Here is a 14,899-nt window from a genome sequence, read left to right as displayed (position 1 = left end):
CACAGTATCAATAATAGCTAGGCAGAGCTGGAAACATATAGATTAAGGCATCCAGTTCACAACTGTGCCATTGCTCCTTGCAAGATAGACTATATAAAAATACTTTGAATTTATATGAGGTATTATTGAAGTGTTGTCACTGGTGTAATGTAGGCAACACAACAGTCAATTTGCTTAGAGGTACCACAAACAGCAACGTGATAATGACCGGGTAATCTGTTTTTGCGATGTTGATTGAGGGATAAATATTGGGCAGGACACAGGGAATGTCTCCCATGCCTGTCTTCAAAATGGTGTCATGGGATCTTTTATGTCCACCTGAAAAAGCAGACAGGGCCTCGGTTTAATGTCTCATCTGAAAGCTGGTACCTCCAACAGGGCAGTACTCTCTCGGTACTGCACTGAAGTGCCAGCCTTGATTTTGGGCTCTCAAGTTTCTGGAGTGAGAGTTGAACCCACAACTTTTACAATTGGAATAACAGGCACTGACGGTGAAGCAGGTGGAATGAGAACAAAACTTGGCACCAGAGGACAGGAGGAGTCGCAGAAATGTACGGCTGAGAGAGAGTTTGAAAATGAGACCAATAATCTTAAATTCAACTACCTGAGATACAGAGGGACAACAAATCCTGGTTAGGATGGAGCAATGTGAGTGGAGAACTTCTACAGAGAGAACACATTTAATACTGATAATTTTAAAAATGTTATGCGATAAAGAAAAAGTAAAATTTGAACAAAGAAAGCTCATACAGAAGATAAGCAAGTCAAAGGTAGAACAGAAATGAATGAGTGACCGTGTTTAAAGAATTGATGCAGGGGTTGAGCTGGGCGATGTTTCAGAGATGGAAATAGGGGCTCTTAACGATGGCATGGATATGTGGTCAGAAATTCATCTTGGGGCCAATTATGAAACCAGGGTTGTGAACTGTCTGATTCCGCCTCAGATAGCTGCAGAGGGAGAAAGATGGCGTCAGTGGCTAGGGGTCAGAGTTTGGAGCGGGGACTGATGGCAATGGAGTTGGCCTTCTTAATATTTAGTTGGAAGAAATTTCTGCTCATCCAGTGCTAGATGTCCAACTAGCAGCATGACAATTTAGAAAGGGTAGAGGGTTCGAGAGAGGTGATGGCAAGGCAGAGCTAGGTATTGACAGTGCCAAGGGTAGATCCTTGGGAGACACCAAAGGTAACAGCGTGGGAGCAGGACAGAAGACCATGCTCTGGCTAAGATTAGCAAAGTAAGAATGGAACCAGGCGCGTGCAGAGTCACCTGGTTGGATGACAGTGGAGAGGCATTGGAGGAGGATAGTGTGGTCAAGCATGTCAAAGGCTGCAGATAGGTTGAAAAGGATGAGGAGGGACCTTTGTCATAGTCACAGAGAAGGACATTTGTGCCTTTGAAAGGAGTCATTTCAGTAATGTGGCAGGGGCAGAAACCTGGGGCAGGATCTTCCCCTCCAGGCTCCGAGTGCGGTGACAGGCGGGAAAAGCGACGTTTTGCCGGCGGCTTTCGTGCCGTATTGTCCACTTCCCGCCTCATTAAATACACTGCAGGAAATACGTTATATTGCAGGCAGGTGGCCCACCCTGCTGTGACCTCCCCGGAGCAGCGCTCTGGGCACCATATTTAAACTGCACCCGCGCACAGCCTTCTCAATGTCTTCATCCCAGCACAGCTCCAGGAGAGAGATGGCCCCCAAAGCAAAAAAGTCTGCAGCACCCAGGTTTAGCGACGCCTCCCTAGGCTGCTTTCTGGATGCCGTGGAGGCCCGCAGGGAGGTGCTTTACCCCGTGATGGCCAGAGGAGGCCTACAAACCTCTCGACTGCGGCCTGGGAGGCGGTGTCCACGGTGGTGAGGCCCAATGCTGCACAGAAGAGGGCAGCCATCCAGTGCAGAAAGAGGATGAACGATCTCATCCATTCCACCAGGGTAAGTCAACCAGCTCCTCACTCTCCACACACACACACTCACAAGCCCGTCAGATACTCGCAGGATGACACTCCACAGGGACCTCACTCACTGCCAGCTCAAGGGACCTCACCACTCACTCTCTCACAGACACCTTCACATCTCCATCTGGGATCATATCCTATGTTGTTCGCGTCCTCATCTGGTGCACGGCTCCACTCTCCACCCACACAAGGTAGGCATCCTTATCCTCTGCTTTGGCATGTGTCCTGCTCTCAATCTCTCCATCTGCCTCCATGCAGGACAAGCTTGCCCACAATAGAAGGGAGAGGTCCCAGACTGGTGGAGGAATGGCCAAGATAAAATCCCTCACTCCCTTTGAGGAGCAGGCTATTGAGCTGGGCGGAGAGGACCGGGTCTTATCATGTGGTGACGGTGAGGTCGGTGGTGCGCACACACACAATTAAGGATCCTGCACCAGCTGATGCTCAGACAATGAATTTGTGAGTCCAATGTCCTGTTTTCAAGTCACCTGCCATGCACTAATTTTCTCTGCTCTCTTTCATAGACACCTCTGCAAAACGCCCAAGGGACACCAGGAGCCAGGCCCTCATCTCCAGCCATGAAGAAAACTCGGATGAGGATGCTGTAGAAACACACGCAGAAGATCCATCACAGCGCTCACCCACACCATCCACCAGAACAAAGACAGACACCTTGGTGGAACTTAGTTCTAGAGTAGCCTTGGGGGCACAGCACACAGTCTGGTCAAAGGCAGGCAGAGGCTGGCATATCCAAGGTAGCTGGCACTCAGAGCACTGCTGGAGGCCAGGATTCTGCTGAGTCTGAGTCAAGGACATAGCACCTGTGCTGCTGCAGGAGTTGCACTTCATCGCTGTAGGCATTGGAGGGGGGGCAGGGCACCTTGATCTCACTTCAGCTCCCCATTCCCCTCAAGGAGTCAGCCAGGGGCCCTTGGGGCCCAATCAGGAGAAGGATCAGCAGCTGGACACCCTGGGCCATCCACCCAGGTGACTTCAGGAGTGTCCAGCCGATTCCAATCCCCTCTTCCAGTGACTCCATCATCTCCAGCTCCACAGGCCGAGGAGGGTGCACCTGCCCCACAGTAGGACACCCAAAGCAGGCTGGGGCCCTCCAGATTTCGGCTCTCCAGAGGACGCCCACCAAAGTCATCATGGACAACAGGGCGTAGCAGTCAGCAGGCTACCTCCACCTCTGCTTGGATGTTGGGGATGTAACAAGATGCAGCAGTAGAGTTAGGAAGATCAAGAAATATTAGGAGAGCAATGGTGGCATGGGTGTTCACCATATGTATATGCTTCTTACCACTGTAAATAGAAAAGCACCCAGTTCACATCTCCTCTAGTGTCTACCTCCTCTTTATGCTGTGCTGTGTTGTATTCAATCAGATGTAACACCATGGTCCCTCCCTCCACTTAAGGCAGATGTCGCTATCATGTGCCACTGTTCGATGTTGTCTGCATCCCTCTCACCAAAGTATGTGTCCGTTCTCATATCATTTCTGACAACAATGATGCTTCACCATCAATGTAAGATGTTCTTGTGTAAGGCACCTCATTCACCTGCTTTGCTGGGTCATGATATCTTCATTCTAGACTGTGTAAAGTGAGGTGTTCACCCACCTCATCTTCATTCTTGAAAGGTGAAGGTGTAGAAGGATCGATGTGAAAATGCCTGAAGAAGGGGAATAGTTCCAGGAATTCCATGTACTCACTGTCATCTGGCAGGGTTTTCAAGCTATGAGCCCATTCTCAGAGCTTGTGCGCTCTCTTTTCTGCCTTGCACATTGCAGACTCTCCAAGCGTACATCTGCTAAGTTCACCAATAAGTGTGAGCACCTTCCCACCTCAATGTGCCGAGATCTGCCCATTGTAGCCACATTATTGTCCTGGCATTCGAGGGTACAACATTGACCATTTCCCACCTTGTGGTTGTCAGAATGTGGAGATGCAGCACTGGGCCATATGTTCGACTTAGCTTCTCAGCACCAAAACACCTGCCGAGGTCAGTGATGATGAATCCAAATGGTCATGTGTCGTGGTCAATGGAGCCTTTGAGCATGCTTTCAATGTGCATATGTTAGCTTAATGGGAAGACCATGTTAAGGGCAGCAATGGGCTAGGAGTGATGATGTAAAGAAGCCTATGTGTGCTCTTTCTTATCAACAAGATGCCACCTTGAGGGCTCGTTGGTGTGTTTGCATTTTTGAGTTTGCAAGGGCCAGGGCTGGCCATTAGGGGAGACATTATGTGTTAAGGACAAAGCATTTTGATGTCTGGCAGGCAAGTGCGTGAACACGGTCACCCTGAGGTGCTCCACCTCCTTCGAAAGGTGCGGCTAAATGCAGGCCCACATCCCTAACTGACATTGCCGGTAATGAATATGATGGATGTGAAGGTGAGACAGAAGACTGAGTGATCTCAAAATGGGAGTAACACCTGCAGAACATCCTCGGCTGCCTGGGCACAAGTGCCAACTACTAGTATCACCATCGAGGTTTCACAGACTGCAGTGTTTTGTTGCTGGAGATGCATCTCCTTGAGGACTTTTGACAGACTGAAGGCATACTGCTAGAAGCCCACTGATTTCTTAGAACAGCACCTGCCTTTTGTAGGCTAATGTCATGACTGGGATCCTGTAGACACTCTCGAAGAGGCAGCACCTTCTGGCCTGTGATGCTGGGACACCCTCCTCTAGTTAGCACTTCATCTCAGCAAGGACACATGCTCCCGAGGCTTCATCATTCTTCAAAGGAACAGGACAATGATGAGCCTGATGTGTAACTGCTCACTCTCAGATTAATGTGGAAGGCTGAAATGAGAGGCATAGCAATGCTAGTGTTCACGTTGGCCCATGATGGAGGGAACTTGTACAAGGGGAAACCAACTACTCATTGTCCTTCCCGTGGAATCAGGAGACTATGAGGGCCTCGCGTGCACACCTGCCTCGTCTGGCCTATGCTATGTCCTCTTCCCCTGCAGTTTCATCTTCCTCAACCTCATCGCCCTCATCCCTTTCGATGTCCTCCTCATTGGAGGAGACATGCGGCTCCTCTATGTCGACATCTGGCAGGTCCTCCCCTCTTTGCAGCGCCAGATTGTGCAGCGCGCAGCAAGTCACGATGATCCATGAGACCCTCTGGGGAGTGTACTGGGGTGCTCCACCAGATCACTCATCATAGGAATCGCATCTTCAAGATGCTCTACCAATGTTCAGGTAGCGGTATGAGCATCAGGTACCTTCTCTCAGCTGGATTTTGTGACTGCCACACTGGTGTCATCAGCCATGTCCTTTGCAGGTACGCTTTCTCACTGATGAGCTAACCCTGGGTCCTGTATGATCCCTTGAAATGCCCAGGATCTGCAGTCTACTCAAGATGTAGGAGTTGTGGCAGTTTCCTGGGTAATCACGCACAAACCTGCATGATCTGTTTTTTGTGGTTGCAGACCAGCTGCACATTGAATGAGTGGAATCCTTTCCTGCTGATTTTTTGGAGTGCCTGTTGCCAGGGAACTTTTATAGCCGCATGAGTGCAGTCGATGGCATAGCAGCAAAGCCCAGTGCTCTGGCGTCCTGCCTAGCTTGATCTCTAGTGAGGCGCACGTAATTGTGGGTCTTGGCAAAAAGGGTGTCTGTGTCCTCCTGCATGCACTTGTGAGTAGAAGCTTGAGAAATGCTGCAGAGATCCCCAGTGGAGCCCTGGAAAGGGCCACTCGCATAGAAGTTAAGAATGGCAGTGACTTTCAGAGCCACTGGCAATGGAAGGACATCCATTCCCCGTGGCGTCAACTCCTGGAGAATGTGGCAGATATGAGCCACTGGATCCCTGGGCGTGCAGATAGTCGGCAGCACTGTTTCCCACTCATCTGCAGAAAAGACATGCATGGTTTGTAGACCTTTGGGAGGCACCTACAAGCAATGTTTCCCTAAGCCTCATCCTCTGCATCCAGAGGGGCCCCAGTTGTCCCTTGCTCATCAGGGTGAAGCTCCTCCTTCTGGTGAGCCTGGTGCCACCGTCACAATCTTCTCCAACTTCTCTCCTGCCTGTATGCGATTATGCAGGCAGCAATAAGTGCAGCCTCCATCTTACTGCAGGTCTCCTTACCGCAGGATCAATGTGAAGAAGACATGAGCGAGAATCAGACTCCAAAGCTTCTATTTCTGTCCATCACTAAAGAGCGACTGCAGATCCAAGGGCTTGGTGCCAGTGTGAGCACCCATTGCCCACTGAAATCCTGGCTAGCACAATGTCTATTTCAAGCAACACACTATCCTCCTGCAACACCACCTCCCCCCACACTTTACATGACTGATTGCAATGAGATTGCTTTGACGAGGCACTTGGATGTGCTGCTTATAAGGAGATCAGGGTAAATGTTTATTAAGGAAATGAGATTATTTCAGGGGGCTAAAGGCTTCCACATGTGAACCTGCCAGCACCAAGGTTGTGAGCTCCTACTTTTTACACACAACTACAGGTAATCCATTTGCCCAGTTGCTCTTGACTTCTTTCTTGCTCTGGGGAATTACAATGCTTAGAACAAGGGCTTATTACAAAGTGATCAATTAGTGGCAGGATTCAGGATTAGTCTCACATGAATGAGCTTCAGTGTTTAATTCTCCTGATTCCCTGCATTGTCATTGAAAAGCTCCTAACATTTCTCAGCTGTGCATCTCTCTTCATTTAGTAATACACAGTTCAGTTGGGTGTTCATTTAGTCACCACCACCCTCGAGGCCCTCAGAGCTCTGCCCACCAGAGTTATTTCTCATTTTAAATTTCTGCTGCATCATTGCTTCAGGTTTCAAGATGGTGGTGCTAAGCTTTCAACAACTGACGAACTTGGAACCCCCCTGTGAGTCTGTGGAAACCCATCCCATCGTCCTGGAGGAGCATAATGTTCAGGTTTCACTCCCTCCAATAACTCTCTATCCTCCTCCTGTAATGCTTAATCCCATTGTCATTATGGTGGATATCCTTGTATTACCCCCTGAATCTTTTGAGGTGGATATGCCTATGCCCGGTGGACCTTATCCCTCCTCATCTTGAGGCCCATTTCACAGTGACATATGGAGACCCCCCCCCCCCCTGGCCAATGAGACCTTTGAATGCCCCTACACAACCTTGTTCCCATCCACAGACTGCAGATGCTTCCCCTGTGAGTGTGCCATTTGCAGCCCAGTATTATGCCAGAGGCAAACGCCCATGAACCACAACCTGCGCGCAACATGCTGGGCGCGACTGACACTGGACTAACATGCCCTTCCCCTCCCTGGATTGGGACAAGGACAGTCTCTGCAAGGTCAGTAATGTAAACTGAAGCGCTTCTTCACTCTGTGAACCTCCCATTCTGATCCCAACTCACTTATGTCCTTCTGTAAGAGACTCTCTCCCCATTGTGGACCAGAGGATGCTTCCCCCCAACAAACTCTCCCAATCATGTGTCTGAGTGTAACCTTCCCCAATCTCCCCCCAGCACCCCACTCCCACTCCCAGTCAAGGCCTCGCCCTGCAGCCCCTTCCCTTGCCTCTGTCTGGTCTTCCCCCGCTGCCGTTGAGCCCTCGCGCTCCTGCATTTTACAACCCACCCCACCTTACCACTGGTCTGGTACACAGAGCCTTGCCTCCAAAAGCCCCCTGGAAGTGATGTAGTGCTGCTCGTGAAGCCTGGTGCAGGGTCCGAGGTGCCGCGAGCGCTGTGCAATGCTAGGTTGGTGAACAAACCTGGAAGTCACGAGTGAAGTGCAGGTCTCCAGGTGCGCATCACTTATATACGGTTGTGAAACACGTCGGTCTAATTAGACGCTGGCGTGGCCAATTGATCTAGTGTGGAGGGTGTGATTCCAGTGAGGGTCTTTTATAATGAGCATTCATGACTTTCAAATCTATTCAAATTGCAGTCCTAACAGGGCGTGGTGGGAAATGGGGAGCGGACGATCACAAACTGTTTTTATGATGACGTAAAACTGATTTTTCTGATCCTGCGATGTTTTCTGCTCCTGTCTGCCATGACACCTGCAGCGGAAAGGAACGGAAAATCCTGCCCCGAATAGATGGATTCAAACAAGGGGGTTCTGGGAAAGATGGATTTGGGAGGTAACAACACTTTCAAGGCCTTTAGAGAGGAAGGGACATTAGTTTGCAAGGATGGAGGAGTCAAGGGTTGCAGAGATGTTTTGGTGAATGGAGGATCAAAGACTTTAAAGTTGGGAGTTTGAAAGTGCAGATGTAAGTGAGTTGGGAGATTTTTTTATCCATTTAATTAATTTGTCATTTTCCCTGAACATTTCTCTTTGCCATATATAAAAATATTGAAAATGGAGGGGAAAAAAGACTCTTTGCCTTACAGTCAAGCATAATCCAATTGGGTAATAAGTCTTTTTGCTTTCCAATTGGCATAGGAAGGCACAAGGATGGGTGTGTTGGCCGACTACTTGGCTAGAGCGTGGGGACAAGTCATATAATGAGACCTCCAGGAATACATTTAATCACAGTTGACAAACCTTGAGTGTGTAAAGTTGGAGCTGTTGGTTATGAAGTCTTCAAGCTTGGTCACTTTTGGGCTGGATATACTGCAGAGAAATATTGAATTGCCCATGCAACATGTTGCAAAACTATGTGGGCAGGAGGAGGGCAATATGATTTTGCTATGTAAACAGGCTGGGTGTCACAGGCCTGAGAGCCAAGAAAGAGAGAGAGAGAGAGGAGGTGGGACTATTGTGACGTCATAAGAAGGCGCAGACCGGGCGCGCCCCTGCGTGCGTTGTGACGTCACAAAGGGGGAGGGGCGGGGCGCTTCCTTCCGCGGGGCGGGCGGGCTGCTCACGTGACCGGTGTCTACGCGCAACAGTGGAGAGCGAAGATGGCGGACGGCGAGAGCGAGCAGGCCCCCGAGCCTTTAACCGAGCGGCTCAGGAGAGTCCAGGCCGAGCTGCGGCGGCGAGGCCTGTCCGAGGAGTCCTCGGCGCAATACTGCCAGCGTTTCTGCGAGGTGAGCCCCTGGCTTTCGAGCGGCACCGGAGCGAGTGGCCTTGGTGCTGGTTTGGAGGGAGGGAGGAAGGGGGGCGGGTGGTGTGGGGGGTGTTTTGTTGGGAGGCTCGGGGACGGAGAGGAGAGGAGGGGAGGGGATCTACTCCAGCAAGGTCTCTCTCTGGGCCCGAGTGTGAGGGGTCAAATCCGCATCATAACCTTCCCCCCCCCCCCCCCCCCACCACCTTCCTTCCTCATTATTTCGATTGGCTTCTTTTCAGACAGTATAATATCGCCTTTCAAAAGTTAACCGTTAAGCCAGCGCTTGTTTTTCTTTTGCTCAGCTCACGCACTCCAGTCCCTAATAGTTAAACGTGTTTCTTCCACCCGCCACCCCCCCCCCCTCCTCCTCGCCCCCCTCAAGTGTTGCCTCTGCACCGAACAATAGCCTGAGTGAGCAACCTTTCCACCACTCAACAGGGGGAAATGAGGGCTACAAATGATCAAGCTTTTTTTTTTAAAAAAAACTGCCCTTCCAAGAAAAGGGCGCAATCTCCAGCCTTAAAACCCAATGGTGAAGACCAACGTTTTATAAGATGATTCTGATGTGAGTAGATCTAGTGGTGCTGCAGTGACTGATTGGACATTTTATCCTTTCTTCGACTGCTGTCTCTTCAGGATCGACAGTTCCCCGATTCTCTTAATCGCCTCCCTACAAATGCTCCAAAATCTGTTGAAGTTTTGTGGATTTTGTTTTGCATAATTGAACTTTTGAAAAGTTAGTCTACGGAGAAGTTTAAAAAAAAAACACTGAATTTTAAGTCTTCGTTTAAAAAAATGAAGTAGCTGCAGTGGTTTGTTTATATTGCACTAGAGTAATGGTGTTTAATTTTATAGGTTGTGTATATATCGCATGTGTGGCTTGTTTATTTAGAAGCGTTACAAGATTTTGTTAAATACATCAAAATAAATGTCAGGTTCCTAATCTGTCAAAGGATAATGTGAAATGGTTATTTCACCTTTAAGTAACAATATTACAATAGGGTTTAATAGGTTGAGATAATATTGTTCACTTTGTCTAATCTTTAACTACAGTTATTGACCACAGTACCACTTTTTTGTCTTGTGTATAATTGTTTTTTGTTCAGTGGTTTGTCATGTTTCTTCTGACACCTTACACCTAATGGGTGTTTGAGTTTGCTGTAGTTTGTAAGTTAATGATGGATGCAACATTGAATATAGTTCAGTGTAAACCACATCCATCCTAATTACTGTTTTGTAGAAATGGGAAGTCATTGTCTTGCTTCTTAGACTTTACCTCATTTTAATCTACAAGTGCAAAGCAATGTCATACTAGCACTGTGGGTATGTGTGATGAATGTAGAAGCTGTGTGTTAAATTGAGTGCTTCAGAATTGCAAATGTTATAGAGCACACTTCTCTGCATCTTAATTGCTAGTGTTTAATCCTTATTTTATGCTTTGAAGCTAGTTGGGAGCAGCCTGGAGTCAAGCACTTTGTGTCGAATTCTGCCGCTGTAATGTTTTGAGATTCCACTCTGATATCATGACGGGAATTGTTCACTGAATTCTGGAGCTTTCAGGAGTAGAATTTATTGAGGTCACAAGGAGAGCGTTACACAAGAGCTGATCTCAACTGCAATGAAAGTTTTAAAATGTAAAACATTTTGAGGGGTAGTTGGCAATTTGTGACACTCATGATACTCTGGTTCTTGAAAATATTGTACTGAATTCATTAGATCATGTTTATTTAGATGCCCCATCACCTTCTCCTTCTTCTCCACTCCCTTCTCCAAAAGAGAATTTGTGCACCTAATATCGCTCTCCTGGTCCACTTGATTTTAAACTGTAGGACTTCATTCAGACATGTATACTTCCCTTTCTACCAACAAAGAAACAAACCAGACGGAACTGATGGAAGAGTTAATTGTGGATTAACTGTGGATGCTGGAAATCTGAAATAAAAACAGAAAACGATGGAAATACTCCAGGTCAGGTAGCATCTGTGGAGAAAGATGAAAGGTCACAGATCTGAAACATCAACCCTGTTGCCCTCTCCACGGATGCTGCCTGACCTCCTGAGTATTTCCAGTGTTTTTTGTAAAGATTTAGCTGTTTTTAGCTCTGCTATCTGTGTAGAAATATAATGATCTCGGACAATTAATGAAGAAAATCTGCAACAAAATGCTTCATTGCTGTTCTCGATTAAATACGTCTCTGAAAAAAAAATAGATGTTGTAATGCTTGACTGTAATATATTTTGTCAAAGTGTACAATATAATTAAGAGGAGTTAAAATTTAATGAACTTTGCATATGGCCCTGTTCAGATGGCAGTTTTGGTTAAAGGCGCATCTTGACAACAAAACCTAAAGTTTACATCATCTGGAGTTTATATTGGCTGGAAAATTCTTCCAGCTCCCAACATCCAGCACCCCTAACAGGTTCTGCTTAGGCCAGTACAAACTGCTGCTTGAATTATGCTAGTGTATCCTGTGAGGTTGCTTGGAATATTAATATTGACAAAGTGGAAATATCACCCTGGTGTCATGCTTCTCAGTGAATTGGAAGAGAAGTAGTTGGATAGAAGTGTATTGTGTATTAGATGTTTAATATTAATGTAATACATAGTGCTGGGATCTTTTTGGGCACTCCAGTTCTAGACTTCAGAATGAAAGTTGCACCAGCATCTCTCTCTCTCAATCTGCGTTTATATCGTACATTTTAAAATATCGGCAACATTGACCCAAAACACACTTAAGTTCCACGTGTTAGCTGATGACACCCTGCTCGACCTCACCACTGTCTCTGATTTGTCGTACTGCTTGTCTGACATCCATTGCTGGATGAGCAGAGGTTTACTCCAAATCAAAACTGGGAAGACCAAAGCCACTGCCTTAAGTTCCTGCCTCAAACTCCAGTCATGACCACCAACTTCATCCCTTTCTCTGGCCACTGTTTGAGGCAGAACCAAACCATTTGCAACCATAAGTTCTCTTTTGATCCTGAGCTGAGTTTTTGCATCCATATCTGCTCCATCACCAAGAATGGCTACTTCCATCTCTGTAATGTCACCAGTCTCTGCCTAAGCTTACCTGCTGCTGAAACTCTCAACTATGCCTTTGTTACCTTGAATTGAATTTCAGTGCTATCCTGGCTGACCTTCTGTTTGTTGATAAAACTCCCTGTATCCTAACATCACTAATGCACTCATCGCTGCTGTTTTTCCTGGCCTACATTGACTCTTAGTTCCAGCAATACTTCAATTTTAAAATGATCCTTATTTTCAGATTCCCCCATTGCCTCACCGCTCCCCATCTCTAACTTTTCAGCCATACAACCCTTTCAGATCTCTGTTCCTCTAATTCTGACCTCTTGAGAATCTCTGAATTTATTTGCTCCAGGTGGCAGCTAATGGTCTTGGGCTCTGGAATTCCCTTCCTAAACCTCTCCGCCTCTCTACCTCTCTTTATGATGCTCCTAAAAAGCAACTCCTTTGATCAAGCGTTTGGCTATTCATCCTAATAGCTCCTTATGAGGTTCGGCATCTAATGTTTGATGATCCTGTGAAGCACGTTGCAACTATGTTAAAGGTGCTATATAAATGCAAGTTGTTGTATTGCCACGCAGGCTCTTAATGGATGCAGCCAAAGGCAACACAAAAGTAAAAATGTCTGACTCACTAAGACAGGTGGTTGGCCTTAGAGTCTGGCAAGTTTTATCTTTGCTGCTGGCTGTGTCGGACATCTGGTTGTTGTCAGTGGTACTAAAGCAAAAGATACTTTTCCTTTGAAATGACATGATAGTAATGATTAGAGAGGCGTTGGTCATGGTAGTAAATTTGCTAGTTAAGAAAACAAATTGTAACATGGCTGATAGGTGCAAAAAGATGTATATTCAGAATAATGCCTATAACGTGGCCAGTTGCGAAAAGTTACCTTCATATCAAGGTAGACCCGCTTTAAGGGCATGCCTAATGACTGTTTAAAAATAACAACTGTGCACATATTAGAGTCCCTCATGTAAACATAACTAAATTTCCCATTTGCATATGAACTTGCATCCTTGTGTAGCATTTGTTGGAACTACCTTAAATAGAAATAATTCTCCGAGGAAATATTTTTCCTTTTCCCAACGGGGAATTTTTACTATGCAACACTGAGTCGGTAATGGTTCACTGAGCACATGTGCAATGGGTCTCTTGTGGCAACATATGGCACTTGTCATTTAATTGTCGGAAGTTAATTGATACAGTTAAGTGAAGAGGATTGTTTGGTTACAAGATATAAAATAGGAGGCAAATTAAAGTCGGGAACAGACTCCTCAGAATGCAGCAAACTTATCAAGTGAGCAGCTGAGCCATTCATTACAGGAGGGCCCTAGGTTTGATTCCAGGAAGATGCTAGGCTCAATTTCTCAGTTGTGTTGAACTGACTGATCTCAATCAGTTAGTGGGGGAATGGCTAGGATTCCTGGTCCTGATCTCTCTCATCAATGGAAGTGTAGGTGGCTGGATGAGAGAAAAACACAGTACTGGACTTGGCAGTCATGCCATCCCTTTAGACGTAGGCATGAACACTGGCCAGTTATACCTGTTTCTTCCCACACCACCGAGATACTGACTTGCACTGGGATACAGACCAACTGATGCCAGCTGTCTTCCAGCATTTTTTTCAGGAAGTCATTCTTCAAAGGTGAGCTGAGAAAGTGAAATCTTCTGTGGGCATCATAGCAAGATTGACTCACTTTTTGATTATATCCTCACCTAAATTCTTTACACATGCAGTTGTCAGCTGCACATGAGGAAAGCCATTCAGCTCCCTCTCTTCAGGTCCAGTGTCATAGGAGGGTATTGATGACCTTGGACCCCAATGTTAAAGCTTCCTCTGGAAGCGTGGATTATCTTTGGTGATACATTTATCCAGTTTGTGAGGCTCTTTAGGAAGATCATTCTTTGTCCACCTCGATCTCTTTTACCATCAATCTTTCCCATCATTATCAGACTTTCTGAATCATGACTTCTTATGACATGCCCAAGAAAACTGTCTCTCTCTGACCTTGGTCAGCAAAGTTGTTTTGGTTTCAGATTTTGCTAGCACCTCTTCATTGGTCGTGTGACTTGCCCAAGGTATCTTCATTATTCACCTCAAAAACCACAATTCTGCAGCTTCAATTCTTCTCTGCATTGCTTCACTGATCATCAAACACTCGTTTCCATATGTCAAAAATTGGTGTGATGTAGCATTCCAGGATTCTTGGCTTTGTTTTCATAGCTAATTTTGAGTTGATCATCTTTTTCATTTTTTGAAATGCATATTTGGCCATTCCAGCCCTTCGTCTTATTTCTTGGTCGTACTTTCTGTTCGATACTTCCTAGGTAACAACATTTGACCTTTTCATTCTTCACTGTGATCTTACTCTCTGGCATGATTTGCTTTTTTGGACACTACTAGATATTTTGTTTTCTTGCAGTTTATGTTCAGCCCTTTCTTCTCACTTTCACTTACTACTCTATCCAAAATCTTTTACAGTTTCTCTTCAGAGTCGGCAACAAGAACAGTGTCATTGGAGTGTCTTATCTTAAAGTTGTAAGCTCCAACAAATAATCCAGGAGGGTCTTCAATCTCTAAGAATATTTTCACTATACAAAGTGAATAAATCTGGTGAGATAATACACCCCTTTCTGACCCCCTCCACCCTGCACTTTTAATCTTCTCAAAGTCGCTTGGATTGTTCTCAATTTTTATGGCTGCAGTTTGTTCCCAGTAAAGATTTCTTATTGCTCTAATATCTTTGCCATCAAGGTCAAGAGACTCTAACATGCTCATCAGTTCTTCATGTTTCATCTTATCAAGTGCCTTACTATAATCAATAAAACTCATGAATGCCCCTTTTTTCATCTCTATGGCTCTTTCTGATATGTGTACCATTTAAAAAAAATAAATTTAAAGTGGACATTCAAAC

The 14,899-nt window shown here is 46.2% G+C and overlaps 1 protein-coding gene across 2 annotated transcripts in view; it reads left to right on the top strand.

Moving 5' to 3' along the window:
• The first annotated feature begins 8,779 nt into the window (after positions 1 to 8,779).
• The window catches only part of rlf (RLF zinc finger), a 55,611-nt gene continuing 49,491 nt past the window's right edge, over positions 8,780 to 14,899 (top strand). For both annotated transcript variants that reach the window (XM_078567324.1, XM_078567323.1), the window contains exon 1: positions 8,780 to 8,940. In XM_078567324.1, coding sequence (XP_078423450.1) covers positions 8,812 to 8,940 — 129 coding nt within the window. In that variant the 5' untranslated portion in view covers positions 8,780 to 8,811. The remainder of the gene's footprint in view (positions 8,941 to 14,899) is intronic.

This window comes from Cetorhinus maximus, chromosome 21 (genome assembly GCF_964194155.1).
Source record: "Cetorhinus maximus chromosome 21, sCetMax3.hap1.1, whole genome shotgun sequence".
Taxonomy (NCBI): Eukaryota; Metazoa; Chordata; class Chondrichthyes; order Lamniformes; family Cetorhinidae; genus Cetorhinus; species Cetorhinus maximus.
The sequence above is the reverse complement of the archived record's forward strand: the minus strand, read 5'-3'. Positions and strand labels throughout refer to the sequence as shown.